The sequence below is a fragment of the Lontra canadensis genome, unplaced genomic scaffold, assembly GCF_010015895.1.
Source record: "Lontra canadensis isolate GAN:19392208 unplaced genomic scaffold, GSC_riverotter_1.0 scaffold108, whole genome shotgun sequence".
NCBI classification, from domain to species: Eukaryota; Metazoa; Chordata; class Mammalia; order Carnivora; family Mustelidae; genus Lontra; species Lontra canadensis.
Genome location: NW_022631102.1, coordinates 3,941,287 through 3,966,276, shown reverse-complemented (window position 1 = coordinate 3,966,276; position 24,990 = coordinate 3,941,287). Strand labels below are relative to the sequence as shown.

Genomic DNA, 24,990 nt, shown 5'->3' with positions numbered 1-24,990 from the left:
TCAAGTGTAGGCCGCCCCAGGAGCCTGTTTCCCCTGCTGTGGGTTTTAGGACCCTGCACTTGGACTCAGCACTGTGCGCCAGGTGATAACACCGACCTTAAGAGGAAGGACTTTAGGTTAGCAGTCCTGGTAAAGGAAAAGGACGCGCAGTCCGCAAAGATTCCAAGCCTTCAGCTTGTTAAGTTTGGCCTTCCACCCTCACTCCTGCTGACATTTGGACCCCCTGTGCTGCCCCCCCCACATCATCTATTTCAGTCCTGTGGCCCATCCTCTTCCTGTGGAGGTGGGAAGGAGTGGCTTTGAGGTCCAGAGGGGAATTGGGCATGCCTGCTCCTGGGGACTTGAGGGGTGTTCATAAGTGACAGAGACCCAGCAGGTACATTGCTCGTGATCAGCATCAGTAAAAATGTGTAAATTGCAACGTGGGGCACATAACCCAGTACTGATAATACCTAATCTAAAAATAAAACTTAAAAGTTAAGCAGCAATTACATTGTTTCTCTGTTAAAAAAAAAAAAATTGGAAGCCATGGGTCCTATTCAAAAGCTAGTGAACGAATACAGGCGAGACAGACAGACAGATGAACTAATAGACAAATGGGCTTTCCGTGGTCAGTACCGATGTTGCTGATCACACCTGGCTCTTGGAGGAGCTGCTGCTCTCTGACGTGGAGGTTCTTGTTGCTGTCAGCACAGCCACAGATAAAGGGATTTCTGACTGCCACGCTCACAGCCAGGCAGCCTCTGTAAATTACAGGCTTTGTGACCACAGAAGTCATTGACTTAAGTACTATAGACTTATCACTGTTATCCCATTATGTAACTCTTTTTAATCCTTTAGAATCACTTGTGAAACTTTTATAGGTGAAATAATTTCGTGCTCATTGAAGTGATGTGGTGTAAGACTAATTCAAGCCCATTAGAGATTTTGGGGGCCCCATTTGTAATGCCACTTAGTGCATTCAAGGTATGGTTTGTTAGGGAGTGATAAATATTCAGCCCCAAGGAACCCCAGGCCTGGCTGGGTACCGAGGAATTTTGAGTGAACTGGTTGGGTAGTTCTTAGCTGGCCCCTTTTAGAAGTAATTACAGTTGGGGATTCTGTCTGAGCCTTGGACTTGAGACCCATAAATCTACCGTGATTTTATTTTTGGACGCCAACCTGGAGGTCACAGAGATTATTTCCAGGGAGTTAACAGTGGTGCCGGGCGGCAGGCAGCAACTTCAGGCTGAGGCGTGGGTGTGTGAACCTCTAGGTGGGGACAGGAGTTGTTCCTTGTCAAGTTGTAGCCCTGCCCCCCCACCCCCCTTACTGTTGCTTAATTGAGCAGATCAAGGTGGGCCAAGAGAACATTGTGTTTGTCTTTCAGGAGGGATTTGGGGTCCTCTGGGCCCAGGGGCTCAGTCTGCTCCCACCCCAGACTTGAGTGCTGTGAGTTTGTTGAGGCCTGATGTGGTGATAGGCAGGTGGAGCGGCGGCAGAAGCCAGGCGGGCAGGATGACATTTCTGTGGCCTAATGATTTTTGAAAACCATTTGCAAGATTGAGGTAGTGTATTTCCCAGACTCAAGTAATTTGCTCCTTCCCACCGTGCTGAATCAGGCTGTTAAATCCTCTTGCTGTGTGCATGTAGTTCTTGGCACCAGGGGGAAATGGTCAAGTTCAGGGCCCCTGCTGTATCTGTGCTTGGCTTTTATGGAATTGATGAGTAACTGTATTTCTGAAAATGAAGTTTTTAAGAACATTGGAAAATGTTAAGTGAAGAAAGCAGGATGCCGGGTTTGTAATTCGGAAGGATCTCAGGAAAAAACAAAAAATGCACAGAAAAATAGTGCAAAGACACTGCTGGCAGGTTCGCAGCAGTGACTTTGAGTGCAAGGATTAGACTCGGTGTCACCCTCTGTTCCTCTCAGTGCCTTACTCCCTACCCTTGGCCCAGGGTGGTGACCGTGGCATGGAGGGAAGCACATGGACTCTGGCCAGGAGTCCTGGGCCTGTGACTTGCTCACTGTGTAACCTTGGGTGGCTTCCTTTGTACGTGGAGCCTCAGGCTCCTCCTCTGTCAAATGGCGTGGGTACACCCCCTGGAAAGGGGTGTGAACATTTCCTTACCTGTTGGTAATGAAGCACCTGGCAGTGTGGGACATGTGGGGATCGAAAGAAATGATAGCTCTTGTGGTACTGATGGGGGTTATAAAAATATTATTACAATGCATAGATTCCTTTCAAAATCAGAACAGTGTAAATAAGATAATGGGGGAAAGGAGTAATGACTAAAAAAACAGAAAAACCAAGCAGTCCCGCCAGATGCACGACCCCCCTGCCCACTCTTTCCCAGCCACGATGACCACTCTTGACTTATTTTCAGGAGAGAAGAGGTCAGATGGCAACCAGACCCTTACCACATGGTGCCTCCAGCCCGCCAGAGCGAAAGCATGGAGCACTGTGGGAACATCTGCTGGGACCTTACCTCGGCCTGGGGGTTCAAGAGGGCTTCCTGGAAGAAGGAACATCTTAGCTGAGACTGGAAGGAAGAGTAGGGGCCCACCTGGCGGGGAGGGAAGAAACTGCTTCAAGTAGAGGGAGGGGCCTGTGTAAAAATGTGCCAAGAGTAGGACACATTTGGGAAAGGTGGCTGGATGGTGACATGTGAAGGAGAAGGAGGTGAGAGGTGGGCTGAGCAGGTGAGTGGGGCCTCCCGCATCAGCTGAAAGCTTTCCTATTAGGCTGGTCCCATTCACAACCCCACTCTGAGCCCATGAGTGTGCCTAGCAGAAGCCTGTAGCCAGATAGGTCCTTAAGACCAGAAGACTCCTAGAGTCTCCTAGAGGACCTCCTTACTGGGTTTCTGGATAGAGTTTTGGAAGTGAGGGGTTGGCATTCGTTTTTATGCATACTGAGGAGTCTTGATGAAAATGACCACCCCTATCCCAACCCCATCATGGAAGGCTGGTGGCAACCATGGCTTTGGTCAGCAGCTTGGGCCTGTCGGAGCTCAGTCTGGTGCTGCGTGGAGACAGCCTGGCGCTGGCCTGTGGCGGTTGCCATGGCAGCAGGACCTGAGTGACCTCACTTTCTGAGAGTAGTCACCTCTCTTGGAAAGGCCCTGCCCTGGCTGGCTGTTGGGTGCGGGTGGGAGAGACTGTCTCAACAGGGCCTGTGGCAGAGCTGTCAGGAGGCCACCCCCGGGGACAAGGCTGTGTATGACAGCCAGGACACCAGGGTTCCTCCCCAGCCACCCCCTCCCCCGCCCCCCCCACCGGGCCTGTGCAAGGAAATAAAGTGGGGGGTTGGAATCAGGAAAATTTGAGCTCCTGGGAGTGCCCAGTAAGCAGCCGCCAAGAGGAGCTACATCTCTGCCGTGGGGGAAGCAGGTGCACTGACCTGAGCCGGCGCCTCGTCTGGCTCAGCGGGGCGCACCCCACTCCCTGCCACTGCCATCACTTGTGAAGGTGGTGCTCCAGTGAGGAGGAGAAGTCCCGGGTTCTGTTCCCCCTGTGGCAGTCACAGTGGGATCGGGCGCACACGCTCCCCCACGGTGGCCCCGCAGCCCCAGCACCCCACCTCTCAGCAGATCTCCTTCCACTTCACAGCCCATTCTGATCCTCCCCCAAGTCCCGGTGACCCTTCCCCAGAATGGATGTCCTATGTGTCCTCTGTTCTCTGGCTGGCCTGTTGCCCCCAGGACCCAGCCTGTTTTGTCCCTCTGGACACCCTCTTCACATGTCTCCTGATATTATTCTGGCCTCTTAAAGAGCAGCATGCATTTTCTAAGAGGGAAAATCTGATTATTCCTTTGCTCTCATGCATTGAACCCTTTAGCCTCCTGCTGTTGTATACAGAGGGAGATAAGCCTGCCCCCTCCCGTCCCTGGAGGCTTCCTCCCACTGGCCTCACTCCTTCCTGGGAAGCCTGCCCACCTCCCCACTTGAAGGTATATTTCACCTGCTGTTACTACCTCCAGAGCCCCGTTCTTTCCTTCCATGGTGTTTCTCTCCAGGGGTATCTATTCATGCACTTGCTCAATGTCTGTCTTTTTCACTAGGCTCTCGTGAGCGGCTCTGTTCCCCCGGGGTTCTAGCAGTGAGCATCGTTCCTGGCATATACTGGGCCCTGAATAAGTCTGTTGAATAAACCCAGTGAATGAGCAAGAGTGGTGCACCCTTTCTTTCTCTCCCTTTCTTCCTTCCTTTCTTTCTTCCTTTCTTTCTTTCTTTCTTTCTTTCTTTCTTTCTTTCTTTCTTTCTTTCATCTGTGTGTGTATTTGGTGCGGGGTAGGGACAGAGGGAGAGGGAAGGAGAATCTTAAGCAGACTCCCCACTGAGCACGGAGCCCGAGGTGGAGCCTCCATCTCATGACCCTGAGATCGTGACCTGAGCTGAAACCGAGTTGGATGCTCAACGGACTGAGCCCCCCAGGTGCTCCTAGTCCACTGTTTCTAAGCCCCCCCTAGGGATTTCCCCACCTGTAAAATGGAGGTGACTTCCCTGCCGACTTGTGAGTCCATGTGAGGATCACATGATTCTGCTAGTTGGGAAGTGCCATGGGATGTCAAAGTACGATATCACTACTGCTTCTAACCACCTCAGGCTGTCCTCTTTTCCCCTCCCGCTTGTGAAGGAGAGAGTACTTAGCATGGGAGAGTGGAGAGCGGGGAGTATTCTCTTAGGTCAGGACGGCAGAGAGGTGACTAAAGGATCATGTGACAGGCAGCCTGGAAAGTTCCCTCTGTGTTTTCCCCAGTCCCCGGCAAGCACGGTTGGTGAGCACGGGCATCTGGCTGCGCTGCCAGCTGCGGCCATGCTGATACATGGGGAGTGGCAGAGCTGGGAGACTGGAGGTGGCAAATGTGCGACCTGTTTTCTGAGAGAGAAGAAAGGTGGCGTAAGAAGCCGTCAGTAACATTAGTGTTGACTCATGGCAAAATTCTGGAAGGATCAGAAGGATTAGTGTGAAAACTTTGGGTTGCCAGCAACAGAACACTCAGTTCCTAGTAGCTGAAGCAAAAAAGTGAATCTGTTGGCTCATAGGTGACAAGGTCAAGGACTGTGCAGCTTCAGGCATGGCTGAACTCAGGGGCCCAGGTGTCCTTGTGTCTCGGTCTCACCTTCTGTGTCCCTCGGCATGCCCTGGTCCCAGGAACATGTCATGCCTCTGGTGGCCCCCTTTTGGCTTCAGGGCAACTCCTTTGCTACCCCAGTGGAGAGAAAATGCTTCTTCCTTTTTATTGCCCGCTGACGCCCTGGGCTTGTACTTCCTGCCTCCAGTTGGCCAGGCCTGGGTTACATGCCTGTGTAGATGTTAGAGGCAGTGTGTCATGTGCCCCAGTGACAGAGTAGGGTTTGAATGGTTCTCCTCGGAAGGGTGAGTGCTCAGCCTGGAGAAAGGGCAGATAGACATTGGATAGGCAGTGGAATCCAGGGCATTGTGGGATTAAAGATAGACGTGCTTGTCAAGAGCCAGCATTCATTTACCAAAATCATTCATCCTTCTGTGAGTTCTTAGGTTCATAGGATCTGTGTGTATCGAGGCCAGAGATCAAGTGAATGAATCTTGATTTGGAAAGTTATGTGACACTTAAAGAACCCGGCCTTTAGGACCTTAGAGATTTTTTTTTTAAAAATATTTTATTTATTTATTTGACAGAGAGAGAGAGAGAGAGAGCGAGTGAGCGCACAAGCAGAGCAGCAGGCAGAGGGAGAGGGAGAAGCAGGGGCTGCATCCCAGGACCCTGGAATTATCACCTGAACTGAAGATAGCGGTTTAACCAACCGAGCCACCCAGGTGCCCCGTGAACTTTAGAGATTTCACCTCATCCTTATTTTACCGAGGAGCAGGAACCAGCCCAAAGTCCCCGTGGTGCTGGAGTCCAGGCTGTGAACGTAGAGAGAGAGAGGAGAGGCAGAGGGAGGTGTTTACCAGGTGAATGACCATGGCTTGTTGAAAAATAGCCCCCGACTGAAAGAATTCAGGATTTATGCTCAGAGTAGGGAAGGTCTCTCGTGGCCAAAGGGCGTTGTACTTAGCATTCCTCTGTTGCACAACTTAATAATAAACAGACAGTTGTGTTACAGATGGGAGATGTGCTTGTCCAAGCTGGAGATGACCGTAGCGAGGATAGTCATCCTCTTATCTATCTGTACGTCTCTCCATCCGTCCGTCATTCATCCGTTCCTTCTATCCTTCCGTTTATCTAACAAGTATATATTGAGCCAGACTCTGTTCAAACCCTGGGAATATAGAAGTGAGCAAAAGAGAAAATAGCATCCTTACTCTCACAGAGCTTATATTTTATTGGGAGAAGCAGACAAAAAACAACATGTTAGGAAGTAATGCCTGCTTTGAGGAAGCATAGAGCCAGCTAAGAAGAAGGAGAGTGAGGGGAGCGGTGTGGAGATTGGGCGATTTAGGGACTCGGTCTGAGTAGAGACTTGAGTGAGCCCTGTAACTGTCTGGAGAGAGCATTCTAGGTTCGAGGACAGGAGGTGTGCGGGCCCTGCAGCAGAGGGTCTGAAGTGTGCCAGGAGTGGCCAGGTGGCTGCTGTGGCTCGAGTGGAGATGGCGTGGGACTTATTCCAAGAGTGATGGGGAACCTCGGAGCTGGGGGGTGGCTTTTCAGCGGGGGAGAGGTCTGACCTGACTTCTGACTCCGAGGGCCACTCGGCCTGTCGTGTGGCAGCAGACTGTGGGGCTGAGTGGAGGCTGAGGCCCTAGTTTTGAGGCTCTTGTGGGGGCAGGGGAGAGGTGTTGGTGTCTCAGATGAGGGTGACAGCATGGGGCTGAGGAGAAGTGGATGCATTTGGAATCTGTTGGGACGATGGAGCTGACGGGTGAGGGGGAAGCGCCCAAGGAGCACCATGGTACTCTGGAGCGCCCCATCGGGGGGCGGGTGTTCAGTGGGGGAGCGAGCGTGAAACAGCTAAGGTCTGTCAGTGGGCGGACGGGTCCGTCTGGCTTGGCGCTGTGCTCTCCACAGTGCAGGGTTGGGAGCAGCCGGCGGACCGTGGTGTATGCTGCAGGTGGAAGGTGGAAGAGTGTGGGTGTTAAGCCAGCAGGCTCTTGAGCCACACTGCCTGGGCCCGAGTCCCTGCTCTCCCTCCCCCAGTGTGGCACTGTGGGAGATGACCTCTCTGTGCTTCCGTTCCTTCATCGTCGGATGGCATTTGTAATAATAACTACCCCATGGATTGTGGTAAGGTCTGGGTTAATTCTTGCAAAATGCCTAAAAGCATGCCTAATGTGCAGTAAGTGCTGAATTCACGATGACTGTTGCCTGGAGGTGGGAGGTGAGGTGGTATTTTTTCTCAGAATAATGTCAGGATTGTGATGCTTTCAAAGGCGGCTCCGGCTCCTCTTGGGAGTCCTGCACTCATCACCGTTGGACGTGCTGCACCACCTGCCGGGGACCCTGCGGACTGCTGAGGGGTCACCCTGCTCTACAGGGAGGGTGGACATGATGACTTCCAGCTCCCCACGCAATCTCTAGCAACCTCTGTGATGTGTCTTGCTCTCAATCCTTTCTGCTCTTAAGAAAATTCTCCTGGCCCATCTACAGCTTCTGCTGACATTTAAAACTCCTTCCCTTTGTGCTGACCTTATCGAGTGGAGAGAATAATTTCTTAGAATTCTCTGTATATAATGCTCATGTACTCTGTATAATGAATGCTCATGTACTTAATGCTCATGGAGTTTCTCCTCATTCTCTCCTTTAAGAGACCTTGTATCATTTGGTATAGAAAACATTTTAGGAAGCGCTTAGGAAGGTGGTAGAAAATGAAAAGACTCTTTTGGTTCTCACTATTTCTGCAGGTGTGAGCCCCTGGTAACACATCTACCAGCCGAGGTACCCTGCCCTTAGGGAATCAAGTGAAACTGGCCCAAACTTCTGTGCCATGTATCCTAGGAACCCTCCAGGTTTCCCAGGCTCTCTATAAGCTTTCCTGAAGCTGGCAGGGCTGGGGGAGTAGTATGGGCAGGGTCCTCTCCTCCAGTCTTTCCTGGCCTCTCGTTCCTGCCTGCAGGTAATGACATCAGTGTATAGATCACTCCTGGCCTTCTTGTCACCCCTGTGACACAGTAGCTCTCACACATCGCAGATGCTCCCATCTCCTCACTCTTCTTAATATTCCTACCCGAAGGCAGGGTGCAGGGAGATCGTTACGGAAGTACTAGGATAATGGGGTATGTGTGTAGCAGGCATGGGGGTGGAAGTGAGGAGGTGGGGTGATGTGTTACTCTCCAGTATTGCAAAACAGATGCTTAAAACCACGTATTAGATGTGGCTTCCGGTAATGAAATAGCAGTTCCTATCAGAATAACTGTACAGTTTACAGCCATAAGCTCTACACCAATAAGAAGCTACCCGGATGTATTGGAGAGTGACAGAAAGCAGGCAGGCACTGGAAAGGAGCTCTTAGAAGAAGGAAGTGGCACTGGGTGAGCCTCCTGCTTTTGTGTTTTCCTGCCTGAAGGTGGGCTCCAGTCCATGCCAGGCAGAGCAGCTAAAAGGTGGATAGAAAACCTATAGTGTTACTGGCTTGAAGAAGCAGAGGACAGACTTTGGGGCAACCACAGAAGCTGGAAAGTAAGGAGGGAAATCTCAGAAAGGAAAGAGTCAAAGAAGAGGAGCCATAAATTTGTTGTATAGGCTCTGCCTTGATCTCTGGATGACTTCTGAACCCAGGCATGGAATAGATGTCCCAAGGAGCTCATCTGAGACTAGGAAAACTGAATAGAAATTTCTGCTATGCAAACAACAGAGGAGATAGTTTAAAATGTGAGTAGAGCCAAGTAAACTGATTGTTTAAAAAAGAAAAAAAAATTGTTCTTCAGAGAAACATAGCAATCCAGAGTTTATACAACATAAATTTGGTATATCTAGTATTCCACCCCAAATTTACTCACTATAGGAAGAATCAGGAACAGGGGACACATAGTCAAGAGAAAGGCAATCAGTGGAACTTGTCTGCAAGATATCCAGATGCTGAAATTAGCAAAATATTTTAACACAGTTATTATAAAAGTTCTGAAGGACACAAAGAGAAATATATTCACAATGAATAAAAAGATAGGAAATCTCTGTAGAGAAATAGCAACTATAAAGAAAAACAAATGAAAATCCTAGAACTGGAAAATACAGTATCTGAAATAAAGAATCCATCATTTGGACTCCATTGCAGAATAGAGATAGCAGAAGAAAGAGCCAGTGAACTTGGAGATAGAACAAATAGATATTATTCAACCTGAAAACAGAGAAAAAGACTAGGGGGGAAAAAACAGGTACTCAGGGACCTCTGGACAATAGCCAAAGATAGTTCTATAACATATATATTGTAATACTGTGTGTATAATTGCGTTCCAGAAGGAGATGAGAGAGAATGAGGAAGAAAAACGATTTGAAGAATTAATGCCAGAAAACTCCCAAAATTTGATGAAATATGTATATTTACAGATTCAAAAGAAAAAAAAAAACAACAACTTTGCAAACCCCGAGCAGGACAAATATAAAGAGAATCACACCATGGCATATCATAGTCAAACATCTTTTTAAAGTAGCCAGAGAAAAATTAGTTATCACGTGGAGGAGACTAATAATATGAAAATCACTGACTTCTCATCAGAATCCATGGAGTCCAGAAGCAGTGGAATGGTGTCTTTAAAGTGCTGATAAAAAAAATAAATAAAAACACATCAACTCATGATTCTTTATCCTCTTAAGAATGAAGGTGAATTAAAGACATTTTCAGATAAATGACGACTAAGTGAGAATTCATTGACAGCAGTCAGGCACTACAGAAATGTTAAAGGAAGGTCTTTAGGATAAAGGAATATGATACCAGATGAGAACTCAGATCTTCAGGAAGGAGTGAAGAGCCTGGAAATGGTAAATATGTGGGAAAATATAGAAGACTATTTTTTTCTTCTTAAATTAAAAAAATATATATGACTAAAGCAAAAGTGATCTTATTGCTTGTGGTGTTTATAACATGTAGATGTGATACATGTGACAACTATAAATAATGGGCTTGGATAAAAGACATGGTTTCAAGCTTCTTATATTTTCTGTAAACTGGTACAATATTAACTGTAAAAAGACTTTGAAATATTAAGAATGCATACTATAAGACCTAGAGCAACCAGTAAAAACAAAACAAAAAAACCCACTGAGGAACAGCTAACAAGCCAATAAGTAAAATGGAATTGTAAAAATAGTATTTCAAAAGAAGGCAGTAAAGGAAAAAGAGAGGAATAAAACAGAGGTAAAAACAGAAAATAGATATCAAAATGATAGATGTACATCTGATCATATCAACAATCACATTAAATGTAAATGGATTAAATACTAAATTGAAAGATTGTCAGAAGGGATACAAAAGTAAGACTAAATGATATGCTGTCAAAAAGAGGTATACTTGGGGCGCCTGGGTGGCTCAGTGGGTTAGGGTCTCTGCCTTCGGCTCAGGTCATGATCCCAGGGTCCTGGGATCGAGCCCCGCATTGGGCTCTCTGCTCAGCGAGGAGCCTGCTTCCTCCTCTCTCTCTGCCTGCCTCTCTCCCTACTTGTGATCTCTGTGTGTCAAATAAATAAATAAAATCTTAAAAAAAAAGAGGTGTACTTAAAGTAAAAAAGAAATAGGCTAAAAGTAAGTAGATGGAATAAAGAAATACAGTCCAAATAGCAGGCTTAAGAGAACTGGAAGTATTGTTAATACTAACTAGTAAAATAGATTTCAAGACAAAAGACGTTACTAGAGATAAGAGAGAAGACATTTCATAGTGATTCAAGAATCAGGAACTCATCAGGAAGACATAACAACAATGTATGCACTGAATAATAGAGCCTCAAAATACATGAAAAGTTTTTCACAGAATTAAAGGGAGAATAAAAAGATTCCTACTTGTACATGGAGATTTTAGCACTCCTCTCTAAGTAGTTGGTTGAGCAACTAGACAGATCAATAAAGATGGAAGACAAACTACCTTCATTTAATTGACATTTATAGAACACTATACATAACAAGTACAGGATACAGTTCCTTTTTTTTTTTTTTTAAGATTTTATTTATTTTAATTTGACAGAGAGCACAAGCAGGGGGAGCAGCAGGCAGAGGGAGAGGGAAGAGCAGGCTCCCCAAGGACCAGGACGCTGGGATCATGATCTTTGCCAAAGGCAGATGCCTAACCCATTGAGGCACCCAGGCATCCCTGCTTTTCAAATTCAAATAGTACTTTACTAAGATAGGTCATAAACAAAAGATAGAAGGTCATTTAAAAAGATTGAAATAACAGAGAGCCTACTCTCTCTTTATAGTGTAATTAAATTAGTAATAAGTAGTGAGCTACTGAACAATTAAAAAAAAACTATAAACATTTGCAGTTAAACCACACACTTCTAAATAACTAATGGGGACTTACACATTCAGCTAAGATGGAGTAATAGGGACCAGGTTTATGCTCCATCTTAAACGATGTAAAAAATCAGACAAAATATAAGAAGCGGTGGTTTTTCAGACATGAAACACTAGGTAGCATAGACAGTGATGCCTGAGAGAGGGGGAAGCATAATGATATGGGCCCTGTGACTGCTCCAGCTGACAGCCTGGTGAGAGTTTCCAGACCACAGCACAGGAAGGAGAAACCCAGATGGGTCCAGCGGTCATTCTGACCCGAGGAGTCCAGGAAGTCATGGCCCCCTGAATTCTCAGGACAGAGAAACAGAGATTAGAGATCTGCACCAAGAGAAAGCTCCAGAGATCTGTAGGAGGCTCCTTCAGAGTCATCAGTGGAGTACTTGATCAGCATGTGTGTGAGGATGTTCTTGAAGCAGGAGAAGAACCCCTCAAAAATAACAGGATGAACAATCTTCAGAGCTCACGAGGCCAAGAATAGTTCACAGTGCCACAAGCCAAAGTGGGAAGTCCTCATAACTCATCAGAGTGTTCCCCCGGTAGCAGGGTAAAATAGCCCTAGACCAGATGGTGCTCTAGTCCATCCTGTCAGAGCTTCGAAACTATCCTGGCAAGGAGTGAACTGTTTCCAAGTAATTTCACTGTGTCCCAGAGCAAACCGCAGGAATACATAAATATAGGAATACATAAATGTCAAACATCCACTACAGTAAAATTCACGGTGTCTGGCATCCAAACAGGGATTACAAAGCATGCAAAGAAGTAGAAAAATTGAAACTATGATTAGAAGAAAAATCAATCAATAGAAGCAGACCCACAAATGACACAGATGGTGCAGTTAGTCAATAAGAATATTAAGCCAACTATTATAAATATGCTCCATATATGGAAAAAGGTAGAGAAAAGCATGAGCATGTTAAGGAGAGACAAAGAAGATGGAACAAAGATCCAAATTGAACTCTAGAACTGAAAAAAAAATCTCAGATGAAAAATGCTCTAGATAGGATTAACAGTAAATCAGAGACAATAAAACATTAGCAAATTTGAAGACAGAATAATAAGTACATTTAGAATAAATATATTTTAGAGTAAAAAGCTTGAGGAAAGAAGTGAACAGAGTATCAATAATTTCAAGCTCACCTGATAATCATAAAATTGAAGTCCTCAAAGGAAGAGCAGAAAACATATTCAAAGGAATAACAGCTGAAAGATCCCCAAATTTGATGAAAATTAGAAACCAGGAACAGAACCAAGAGCCTCAGTGAACCCTAAGCACAAGAAACATGAAGGAAAAAGTTCACCAAAGTACTTAATGGAATTTCTTATAACCAATGATAAAGAAAAACATTTTGAAAACAGGCAGATGGGGAGAAAAAGGCAAGTTACATATTGAGGTATGAAGATAAGGATGACAGCAGACTTCTTCCTGGAAATAATGCCAGAAGCCAGTGGAACAAGCTACTTTAAAGTACTAAAAAGAAAAAGACCAAACCAAACCACTGTCAGCCTAAAATTTAATACCCAGCAAAATATGTGTTTAAAAGAAAGGCAAAATGCTTTTTTAGATATTTATAAGCTGAAGTAATTCATCAGCAGCAGACTTGCACTATGTTAAATAAATTTCTCAAAGCAGAAGGAAAATGATGCCAGATAGAAATCTACATTTACACAGGGGAATGCTGAGCACCAGAAGTGGTAAATATGTGGGTAAATATAAGTAATTTTTGTTCTTATTTAAAAATCACTTTAAATGATGATCATTTAAAGTAAAAACAATAACCATGTTTTATGGGGTTTGTGTAAAATGTATGATAGTGCATACAGGCTGAGATGTAGGGAAATGGTATGTATTATTATTATGGTTCTTATAAAACGAGCACTAATATTACTTGAAGGTAGACTGTGATAAGTTACAGATGTATGCTCTAAACCTTCAAGCATCTAGTAATAAAACAAAACAAAGATTCATGGTTATTAGTCTTAACAATGGGAGATAAAATGAAACAAAAAATGCTCAATTCAAGAGAAAGCAAAAAAGGGAAAGAGGAAAAAGGATAGATGAGATGAATGGAAAACAAATAGCATAGGGTGCTTGGGTGGCTCAGTTGGTTAAGTGCCCCACTCTTGATTTTGGCTCAGGTCATGATCTCAGGTTCATGGGATCTAGCCCCCCATGAGTCTCTGTGCTCAGTGTGGAGTCTGCTTATCCTCCTTCTGCTCCTCCCTGACTCCTACTCTCTTTCTCTCAAATAAATAAATAAATAAATAAATAAATAACATCTTAAAAACAAGAAAACAAATAGCAAATTTAAGCCCAAACTGTATTAGTAATAGAAGAAATTATTTAAATACCTATGTATGTATGTATGTATGTATGTATGTATACAGAGAGTATGCATGAGTGGGGTCAAGGGGAGGGGCAGAGAGAGAGAGAGAGAATCTCAAGCAAGCTCCATACCCAGCACGGAGCCTGACTTGGGGCCTGGTCTCATGACCCTGAGATCATGACCTGAGCCAAAATCGAGAGTTGGATACTTAACCAACTGAGCGACCCAGGCACCCCAGTCTAAATACCCATTTAAAAAAAAGGTGAAGATCTGCGATGACATGGATGGAACTAGAGGGTATTATTTTTAGCGAAATAAGTCAGTTAGAGAAAGACAATTATGATCTCCCTGATTTGAGGAAGTTGAGAGGCAACGTGAGGGGTTTGGGGGTAGGAAAAGAATAAATGAAACGATGGGATTGGGAGGGAGACAAACCATAAGAGACTCAATCTCACAAAACAAACTGAGGGTTGTCAGAGGGAGGGGGATAGAAGGAGGGAGGTGGGGTTATGGACATTGGGGAAGGTACGTGCTATGGTGAGTGCTATGAAGTGTGTAAACCTAGCGATTCACAGACCTGTACCCCTGGGGCTAATAATACATCATATGTTAATTAAAAAATAAAAAATAAAAAAAAGATTGTTAGATTGTATAAAAAGGCAATTATGCAGTGCCTACAAGAAACCCACTTTAAATATTAAGATGCAAAAAGTAAAATGTGAAAGGGTAGGATAAGATATACCACACTAATACTAATTTTAAAAAGTTAGAGTTTAATATCAGGCAGTAGATTTCAGAGCAAAGAATATTAGCAGGAATAGAGTTATAATGATAAAGGGGTCAATTCATCAAAGGACATGCAATTAAGTGCATAAATATTTATACACCTAAGCAGAACTGATAGAACTGGATGAAGAAACAGTCAAATCCACAATTATAGTTGTAGGTTTCAACACCCTTTTCTCGATAATCCATAGATCAAGTAGACAGAAAATCAGTAAAGATATAAAATATTTGAATAACGCTATCACCCAATTTGGCCTAAATGACATTTATAAAACACTCTATGTAACAATAGCAGGATGTGCATTCTTTTGATGTGTACGTGGAATGTTTACCAGGGTAGACCAAATTCTAGGTCTCTGTAAAGTAAACAAGTCTCAGTAAATTTGAAAGGATTGAAATCATTCAGAATATATTCTCTAATGATCATGGGATTAAATAAGAAATCAATAACAGATATCTGGAAAATTCCCAAATATTTGGAAACTAAAAACACTTCTAAATAATCCCTGGGTCAAGGAAGACACTGTTAGGGATATTAGAAAATATTTTGAACTAAATACAAATGACAGTACAACATATGAAAATTTGTGGAAGGTAGTTAGAATAGCTCTCAGCTGGCAATTTTATATTAATAAAAATGCCTATATTAATAAAAATGCCTATATTAATAAAATGCCTATATTAATTAAAAAAAGAAAATTTCAAATCCATGATCTCAGCTTCCACTTTAAGACATGAGGGGAAAAAAAAGAGCAAATTCAACCCAATGTAAGCAAAAGAAAGGAGGTGAAGGTAAGAGCAGAAATAATTGAAATAGAAAACGGATAAACATAGAAAAATCAGTAAAACCAAAAGCTGATTCTTTGAGATCATTGAAATTGATAAACCTTCAGGCACTCATCAGAAATAAAATAGAAAAGACACATACTAACATAATATGAGAAGTGACTTAATTACAGATTCTGAAGATATTAAAAGGCTACTACGGTAATGTTTTGATCAACTTTATGCCAGTGAATTCTGCAACTTAGATGACATGGATAAATCCCTTCAAAGATCCAGACAGGAAAAGCTTACTCCTGAAGAAACTGATAACCCTCAAAGCCCCATATCTATTAAAGAAATTGAATTCGTAGTTAAAAACCTTCCCACAAAGAAAACTCCAGGCCCAAATGACTTCAGTAGTGAATCTTACCGAACATTTCAGAGAAATAATACCAGTTTGTTATGGGTTGAATTGTGTTTCTCTTAAAATTTATATTTTGGGGTCCTAACCCCCAGTGCCTCAGAATATGTCCTTATTTGGAGATAGGGTCTTTACAGAGATAATGAAGTTAAAATGTGGTCATTAGGATGGGCCCTAATCCAATATAACTGGTGTCCTAATAAAAAGGGGAGATTTGGAGACAGACAAGCATACAGAGAATACCATGTGAGTGTGAAGGCAGCCATGTACAAATCAAAAGGAAAGGTCTAGAACAGATTCTTCCCTCACAGCCCTCAGAAAGGGCAACCCTGCTAACGCCTTGATTTCCGACTTTTAGTTTCTTTAATCATGAGATATAATAAATTTCTGTTGTTTAAGCTGCTCAATTTATGGTACTTTGTTATGGCAGCCCTAGGAAACTACTACACAATTCTATTCAAACTGTTTCAGAAAATCAGAGGGAAGGAAACGCTTTACAGCTCATTCTGTGAGGCCATCATTACCTTATACCTAACAAGAAAAAGACATTGTAAGAGAAGAAAATGATAGATCCATATCTTTCATGAACATAGTTAAAGAATTTTAAAATAAAATTTTAGCAGGTAAATCTACCTATAGGTGTGTGTATACATATGTACTTATTTCTATGTGTTTATAATACCATGTTTATAATACCATGACCAAGAACTGTCTCAGGAATGCAAGGTTTACTTAATATTTGGAAATAATCAATGCATTTCCACATACTAATGAACTATAAAAGAAGAACCAAATGACCATGTGAAGAGATACAGAAAGAACATTTGACAATGTATGGTATTCATATCTGATAAAAACTTTGTGCAAAATAGAAATAGAATTTTCTCAAACCGATAAAAGGTATTTATGAAAACATTAGCTTTCACATTATACTTAACTGTGTAAAAGACTGACTGCTTTCCCCATCACATCAAGAACAAAGCCATGGGTGTCCACTCTTACCATGTCTATTCAGCATTGTACTGGAGATTGTAGCCAGTGCAGTAAGGCAAGAAAAAGAAACAAAAATATTCATATTACAAAGGAGGAAGTAAAACTGTCTTTTATTTGCAGACAACCTAATTGTCTATGTAGAAAATTCTACTGAATCTACAAAAATAAAAAAAAACTTCTAGAATTGAGAAGTTGGTTTAGCAAGATTGCAGAATTCAAGATCAATATGCAAAAATTAATTGTACTTCTGTATATTGTAAATGAAGAACCTAAAATTAAAAATAAAAAAATACCATTTACAATATCATCAAAAACAAGTAATTAGGGATAAGTTTGACAAAAGATGTGCAGGATTTTTTCATTCAAAAACTACAAACCATTGCTTAGAGAAATTAAGGAATACCAGAATAAAAGGAGAGACATATCCTGTTCATGCACTGGAAGACTCAGTATTGTTAAGACACCTTCCCAAATTGGTCTATAGATTCAGTGTAATTCTAGCCCTTGACACACCCACTGTAAAGGAATCTGAAAGCTTTTGCAGGCATATGACTTGGTGAAGATTTGGGCACTGGTGGCACAGGCTTGCTGAGCTAGTGAGTCTGATCATGGTCTCTAGAATGATATCCTGGGGCAGCATGGCGTGTCAAGGGGTGGAGAAGAGGCCAGGAGGTGCGGCTGAACGAGGAAGGTCTGCAAGGAGCTGTCAGAAAGGGGCCAAATGGGAGGCAAATCTCACCCAGAAGTTTGATAGTCATTATGTCTGGGTGATAGATGTATGGATGAGTCTTACTTTCTTCTTTGTGTTTCTGTGTCCCCACACCCCTCTAGAGCAGACCTCTAATATAATCAGAGAAACCACAATCTTGTGGTCGATTCCTATGGGATGTTGTGTTTTTTTTTTTTTTTTTTTTTTGCACATCATATAATTTGAATATTTTACAAAGAGATTGTATTTGTTTTGTAGTCAAAAACAAAAGACAGACAGGTAGGCAGGAAGAACATTGCTGAAGAAACAGGTCTTAAGAGACTGTGGGGAACTCCTAGTGGGGCCATGTATCGGTAGCGGGGACATGGGAACCACAGTAAATACGGGATAGCCAGGCAAATGCACATTTTGCTTGACATGTTCGTCCTGAATCTGACTTCTGTTGGACACAAAATGTCTCTTTCCAGTTAATGCATCAAGTCATCTTGGAACATTTGACAGAAGATTTAACTCCTTAATTCCATGGAGGCAGATTGGGATCTCTAATTACTTAATTGAAAAAAGGTACACACTTCAGGCTGCCACAGTGTTTGGGAATTAATCTTTAAAACCTGACAGTGAACATTAAATTCAATTAGGGAGAGCGATTAGCAGAGATTCTTCTCTCCTCCACCCTGGGTAGCTGTGAGAAGTGGCAGGCTGGTCTGCCTTGATTCTGATGCTATCCTTGTGTATGCATCAACCAGGAGAGCCAAGTACGCATTTTTCACTTGAGAGGGGAGTTATCGGACCATTTACAGCTTGATGGATTTCCTTAACCACGTCTCCACGGCTGATTCGGAAGGCCCCCGACCAAGGATTCAGACTTACCAGTTTGCTGCTTTGGGCCTTGGTGCTTTTTCCTCCTCTTCTCTTCTTCCCCTTCCTCCTCCTCCTTTCTTAATTTTCTCCTCCTTCTTACTTTGTTGGTTCTACCTTCCAAGCGAGGCTGCTTTTGCACTGCCTCCAGCTGGGCCCACCGTGCTCCTCTGTCCCCTGGATTCTTGCAGAAGCTCCACACTGGCTGCCTGTGTCTCCCTTACTCTGCACACTCCTTCTGGTAGAGCAGCCAAAGGGGCCTGCAGCGTTCTTCCTGTTTCTGTATAGCTCCTTTCCTCACCCCTTCAGATCTTTCTTCAAGCCACCTTCTCTGAGAGGCCCTTCCTGGCCGCCATTGCAGCTCCTTCTCCTGACAGGAGAGCTCCTTTCCTGCTCACTTACGCCCTCGGTCTTGACCACTGCCTGTGTGCCACATAGATTCTGCTTGTTGAGCTTGTCTAGCGTCTGTCTCATCGAAAAGGGATTTTGTCTCACTTGTTTCCTGCTGAACCATGCCTGGCTGTTGCACGTACTCGGGAAATATTTGTTGAATGAATGAAAAAATGAGGTTTTTTTTATATGTATGTATGCGTGTATGTATTTAGAGTTGGGGAGGGGCAGAGGGAGAGCGAGAATCTTAAGTGGGCTCAACGCCCAGCACAGAGCCCACCACGGGGCTCGATCTCACAACCCTGAGATCACGAACTGTGCCGAAATCAAGAGTTAGATGCTTAACTGACTGAGCTACCCAGGGGCCCCCAAAATGAATAGTTTAATAGATGGAAGCCTTTGGGAATTTATGCTTCAGAGCATAGTCATTCTCTGTCTGTCTCTCTCTCTCTTTCTCAGAAATACAGCGTAGGGTTCGCAGTGCCCTTCTCTCAGCCCCATCCCTCTGCCACCATTCCTTGGAGTGACTGTCATCTTCAAATATGTTGTTACAGTCTTACTGCAAATGTACAAATAAACATCACAGAATTTTGCATCATGTTTGTTTTTAAGGTTGTGGTAAAATGCATGTAGCACAAGATTCTTTGTTTTAACCATGTTCAAGTGCACAGCTCAGTGGCATTGAACACATGGACTTTGCTGTGCAACCATTATCACCATCCATCTCTACAACTCTTTTTGTCTCACAAAACTAAAACTCTGTCCCCATTAAACACTGACTCCCCAATCTCTCCTCCCCCAGCCCCGGTCCCCCTCCCCCTTTCTCCTTTCTATAGCTATGATTTTGACTATTCTAGGAACCTTGTGTAAGTGGAATGATAGTGGTATTTGCCCTTCTGTGTCTGGCTTATGTCACTCAGCACAGTGTCTTCAAGGTCCATCCATGTTGGGGCAGGTGTCAGAACCTCCCTCCTTTTTAAGGCTGAATAGTGTATGAACGGTATATGAACAGTATATGAATAGTGTATGAACGGTATATGAACGGTATGTGAACGGTATACAAATAGTGTATGAACGGACCACGTGTGGCTGATCCATTCACCTGTCGACGGACACCGAGGTTGCTTCCGACTTTTGGCTCCCGTGCATGATTCTGCTGTGGACTTTGGTGTGCAGGTACTCTTTGAGACCCGCTTTCAGTTTGTTGGGTATATGCACACACAAGTGGAATTGTTGGATCCTGTCGTGACTCTGTGCATAAATTTTTTAAAGATTTTATTTATTTGAGAGTGCGAGAGAGAGCACAAGTGGTGGGGCGGGGCAGAGGGAGAGGGAGAAGCAGGCTTCCGGCTGAGTAGGGAGCCCGAGGATGATGAGGATGTTGCGGGGCTCGATCCCAGGACCCCGGGATCATGACCTGAGCCGAAGGCAGAGGCTTTAACCCACTGAGCCACCCAGGCGCCGCCCCCCCCCCCGTGTATAATTTTTTAAGAAACTGTCACACTGTTGTTCACATAGGCTGTACCATTTCATATTCCCTCAATGGTGCGCGGGGCTTCTCGTTTCTCCACATTCTCCCCAACATTTGCTTCTTTCTTTCTTTCTCTCTTTTCTCCTTCTTCTTCTTCTTCTTTATAGAAGCAGTGTTTCCTGTGTTTTTATAACTTAAATGGTATCTTGCGTATATGCGGCTCGTCTTATTGTAATCAATATTGCTTTTTATTGTTTAGCTGTGTTAACCCTATAGGTGTAATTCATTAATTTTACTCTATTTTTTTCTATTAAAGAGTCATACTTGTACATAGTTTTGAAAAAAAACTGCACTCTGCTCTTCTACCACAAACTCCCACTCCACTTTGAAGGCTTCTGGCTGTTTCTTCCATTATTTCTGTCCATATTTCTAATTTTTTTTTTTTTAAAGTAGGCTCCACGCCCAATGTGGGGCTGGAACTCACGCTGAGATAAGAGTTGCTGGTCTACCTACTGAGCTAGCCAGGCACCCCTCCGTCTGTATTTCAGATGTAAATGCTGCTCTTTCTTGATTTTTCTGTTTGAGACCCCAGCTCTTATTTCTCAGAAGACAAAAAGATCTGAGCTCTGTTGCATTCTTCCATGGCTGCTGTTGACCTCTTGTTTTCTTAAGCTCAGACACTTACATACGCCCAGGAAACATGCTTTCTGACTGTGGTCCTTTGCATTTTGAGGACTTTCAAGATACAGCAGGATGAATTTTCCCATCTTGAAAGGGAAGTCTGTCTCTGGATTGGGTCTGTGGATGTTACATTTTGGGTTATTAGGAAAATGAAGGACATGGAGCTTGGGTTCCCTGATGTAACTGAGAGAGGGTCAGAGAACACTGCTGTTAAGAACTGCGGGTATGATTCACGGACCTGTACCCCTGGGACAAATAATACATTATATGGTAATAAAAGTAATTAATAATAATAATAAAAAAGAACTGTGTGTATGGCAAGCCCCAAGGAACACGCCCATGAGCCCCACTCATTCCTCACCACAGTCCTTGGGATGAGGCTTTTCTTATCCCCACTTCGTGGAGGAGGAGAGTGAGGCCCAGGCAGGCCAAGCTGCTTGACCAGGTCACTTAATCTGCAAGCAGAAGCATCGCACAGTGGGTGCTTGGCTCGGATGCCGTGTTCAGGCTGCATTGCTCCTCCTGCTTCTCATGTTCCATCCTTTGAGCCAGCTCAGATGGTGGGTGGGCGCATACCCTGCTTCCTGTAGTGGCAGCGAGGGTGGGAGACTAGCCCTGCTGAGTGTGCATGCCAGGCCCAGAGCCAGCCCGGTCAGGCTCCATGCGAACCAGGCTTTCCCTGGGCTTCCCGGGAGAGCTGGTGAAGGGCTCTCTCATGCGTGCAGTGGCCCTGGCTCTTGGAACGTGTGGTTCTGTACTTAAGGACTTCAAAAATGTATCTCAGAAGTCATTGACTCTACATGGGGCTTTTTGCCATGGGCTTCATCACCATGGAAAGCCAGGATGGGAATGAGGGACCACACCTTCTCCCCAGGAAAAAGAAGAGCTGGTCCTTTGGGCAGATGCTGGCTCTTTGCCCCATGTAAGCACAGGTGTGGCAAGGCTGTGTTTTACTCTTAAAGTGGGACCCGTGAAGCCAGGTTGACCTGGTACAGTGTCCCCTTCAGGACTCACAAAGCTCCGTCTCAGAGGACAGATGTCAGAGTTGCGGGTGAGACTGGGCTACAAGAAGGTGAGCAGAGCATGAGGTTTGGAGCAGCTGCAAAGTGGATGGGAAGGGCTGGGTGGCTGAGTGGCGGAACTCGGACGTGTCGTTTTCTTGTGGGCTCCCTTAACTCCACGAGAGGTTTTGGGAAAAGCTCCCCTTCACCTCTCCAGCCCCAAGCCTTTACACTTGAGCAAGGAAAAGTCTTAACAGCTAGGTATTGTTTTGATGGTAAAATAGTAAGAATCTAGTTCCACTATGAGACCCTCTCCTCCTGTGGGGGGGCCACCCTTCGCCCCGGAGATCAGGGCCCGTTCTGACATCTGTTACTGTGTTTACCTCATAGGTGTGGAACGCTGTGGACTCAGGCCGCTGCCTGCAGACCTACTCCCTGCACAGCGAGGCGGTGCGGGCTGCCCGCTGGTCTCCCTGTGGCCAGCGCATCCTCAGCGGTGGCTTCGACTTTGCCCTGCATCTAACAGACCTCGAAACAGGTGTGTTTCATTGCACTATTACCCTGAGGCCCCCCTTCCTCTTCGGGAAGCTTCTCGGCGGAGGGGGTGGGGTCAACAGCCACAAGCTGCATATGGCTTCAGGGTGGTAGGAGACAGCGCTCAGGAGAGGCCCACAGTTGGCATGTTTCCAGGGCATTTGCCCGGAACCAGGACTCTCCACGGAGGGTTCGAGGTGGGCCTCTGCCAGCCTGCCGAGAGGACAGAGCCCCAAGGTTGTCTCAGCCCCAAGCCGTGGGGCTGGATAAAGCGGTGGCGTTTTAATCAACTTCTGACATGTAATTTGTACCAAAATAGATTTAGCTTTATCACAATGTCCTTTGGTTGAAATCAGTTTAGAATTCCTGTCAATTCATTATCGTTGAAAGGCTGTAAGGAATGATTCCAGCTCGTAAGGAAAGTCTGCAAACGAGTTCTGCTTTAATGCCTACACTGAAAAGGCATTTGGGCAAGATGGATTTGTGCTGGGTAAATCCTCAGGGGGCTCTTGACAAGCAGGGCGAGAAGGAGAGAGAAGTCGGCAGAAGGGACTTGACGTTCCCTAGTGCCCCTGTGCAACAGGCCCTCTCTCTGCACCTGGTCCCGCCGCAGCCCCCAGTTGGGGTCCCGTCCATGCTCCTCTGGTGAGGACAGAGCCAGGAGGTGCCCAGCTGGCTTGAAAGTGCTGCCCCTGACTCACGCTGGCTGGTCTTAGCACCCACGTTGCCTTTGCCTCCCTGGGCTGCTTCTGGTCACTTCACTGCTGGACACTACTGCCAGGGTCGGGAGGGGAGGCCAGCATTCGCACCCATCCCTGGGGTGTCCCCTTCAGTCTTCAGAGCGGCCTCCCACGCCCGGCAGTCTCCCAGGGCCCGGCGAGCAGGAGATGACCGTTCTGGGCCCGTGCACACAGCCCCTCCCCAGCAGCTTGGAGGGGGCAGGGAAGGAGCGCAGTGGATGGACTGGGGTAATTGTGGGCTTTGTTTCCTGCCCCGAGCACCCTCAGCTCCTCTGGTCTGCTGGGGGGCGGCCTCACGGCTCCTCTGACTGAGCCCTGTGTGCCCTCAGTGGGGATGACAAGATCGATGTCTGTGTCAGTGGCCGGTACTGTGCCACTGGCTTTATACGTGTCAGTCCTCACAGCCTGCAGCCCATGGTTCTTTCCCCCATTTCACAGGGGAGGAGCGTGAGGCCCACAGCAGCCGGGAGCTGCCTCAGAGCCTCCCAGTGGTGCATGGCAAGTGGTGTGTGGAGCCATGTCTGCAGTTGCGGATCCCGGGCCCTTTCTCCCGGGCCGAGTGTGTGGTGGTTTTCTTCTCGACGGAGTGTTTCCCCAGTGGTTTGTGGTCTTACCATGATCCCGCAGGGCCGGTGAGGGGGCCGTGGCTCAGGGGTTCGGTGCTACTTAGTTGGTGATGACTACAGCAGGTGATGCTCCCCTCCAGCCTTCCATCCGTGGTCTCGTTTGGGCCCCACTCACCCTTAGGTCTGGCACCACCAGACTTCTCTTTTCATGCACGGGTCTGCCAGGCTCGCCGGGGTGCCTGTGTGCCCAGTAAGCCATGCTCAGCGTTGGAGACGCCACCCAAGAAGCTCTGGTTTGCTGTGGGACACAGAAGTGCAGAGAGAATCCCAGGTTCCCTGGGTGTTCTCAGTGATGGAATGAGGTATAAGAAGTGCAAAAACATTGGGCTTAGAAGGTCAAGAAAAACTTCTGGGAGGAAGTGGAACCCGCCCTGAGGCAGGAGCTGGGGGTACAGAGAATCTAGGAGAAGAGGGTATGGTTGAGGGAGAGCGAAGTGGGTTCTCGGTAGACAGGACAATGAGGACAGAATTGTGCCAGGAACACGAACCTCATGGTGTGCATGGAATCGTGGGGTGCAGGGATCTGGGGCAGCGAGTCTGGAGGGGCAGGAACAGGAGCTTGAGCTGCACGCCGTTCCTGGCCTGTGAAGAACGCGTTCTCCAGGCACTTTTCCCCACTCCAGGGTCACTGACCACCCATGGGGACCTGCGCCGCCCACCCACAGAGTAAAGGAGTGATGCTTTTCACATACTGGCGGGGGGCGGTGATGCTGGATTAATCAAATACAAGTTCATTTGATAACATCAATGGATTCCTAGTGGTTCTGTGTTCTAATGGATCTTCTCAACCAACAGATGTTAGATAGTGCCATTGTGTGTGTGGGTGTGTGTGAGTGTGTATGCATGTGGGGGCTGGTTCTGAAATTTTAGATGTTGAGAGTTTCCCTGCCTCACAAGTTAGGGACTGCCACAGCAGATGGCGGCAGGGGGCCACTGCTCAGTTTGGAGCAGAAGAGAATCATGGCACTCTGGGCAGTCCTCCCTGATGTCTGCGGCTGGTTGGGTGTGACCCGAGGGCGGAGAGCAGGAGGAGGCAGGAGGCATGCCTCGCCCAGTTGGTGGCAGATCTTCACTGGAGAGAAGCTTGTGTGGCCTCAGGCCCCGTGTGCTCCTCCAGCTGCGCTGTGTTGGGTGGTATAGGGAAGGCACGGCCTCTGTCCTCAGGGCTTTGCCGGAGATGGGGGACTTTTCCACTCCACCCGTCTCCCAGGAACAGCACTTCTCCCCAGTTCATCTTTTGAGAGCTCAGTTCTGTTCATTCGTAGATACTTACTGAGTACC

The 24,990-nt window shown here is 45.7% G+C and overlaps 1 protein-coding gene across 5 annotated transcripts in view; it reads left to right on the top strand.

Annotated features, from left to right (window-relative positions):
• The window catches only part of WDR25 (WD repeat domain 25), a 140,490-nt gene that overhangs the window by 63,648 nt on the left and 51,852 nt on the right, over positions 1 to 24,990 (top strand). For 4 of the 5 annotated variants that reach the window (XM_032839681.1, XM_032839683.1, XM_032839682.1 and 1 more), the window contains one exon: positions 22,200 to 22,347. In XM_032839681.1, the coding sequence (XP_032695572.1) occupies positions 22,200 to 22,347 (148 nt within the window). Of the gene's footprint in view, positions 1 to 21,815; positions 21,881 to 22,199; positions 22,348 to 24,990 lie in introns of those variants that run through there. The other variant, XM_032839684.1, reaches the window with a different exon arrangement.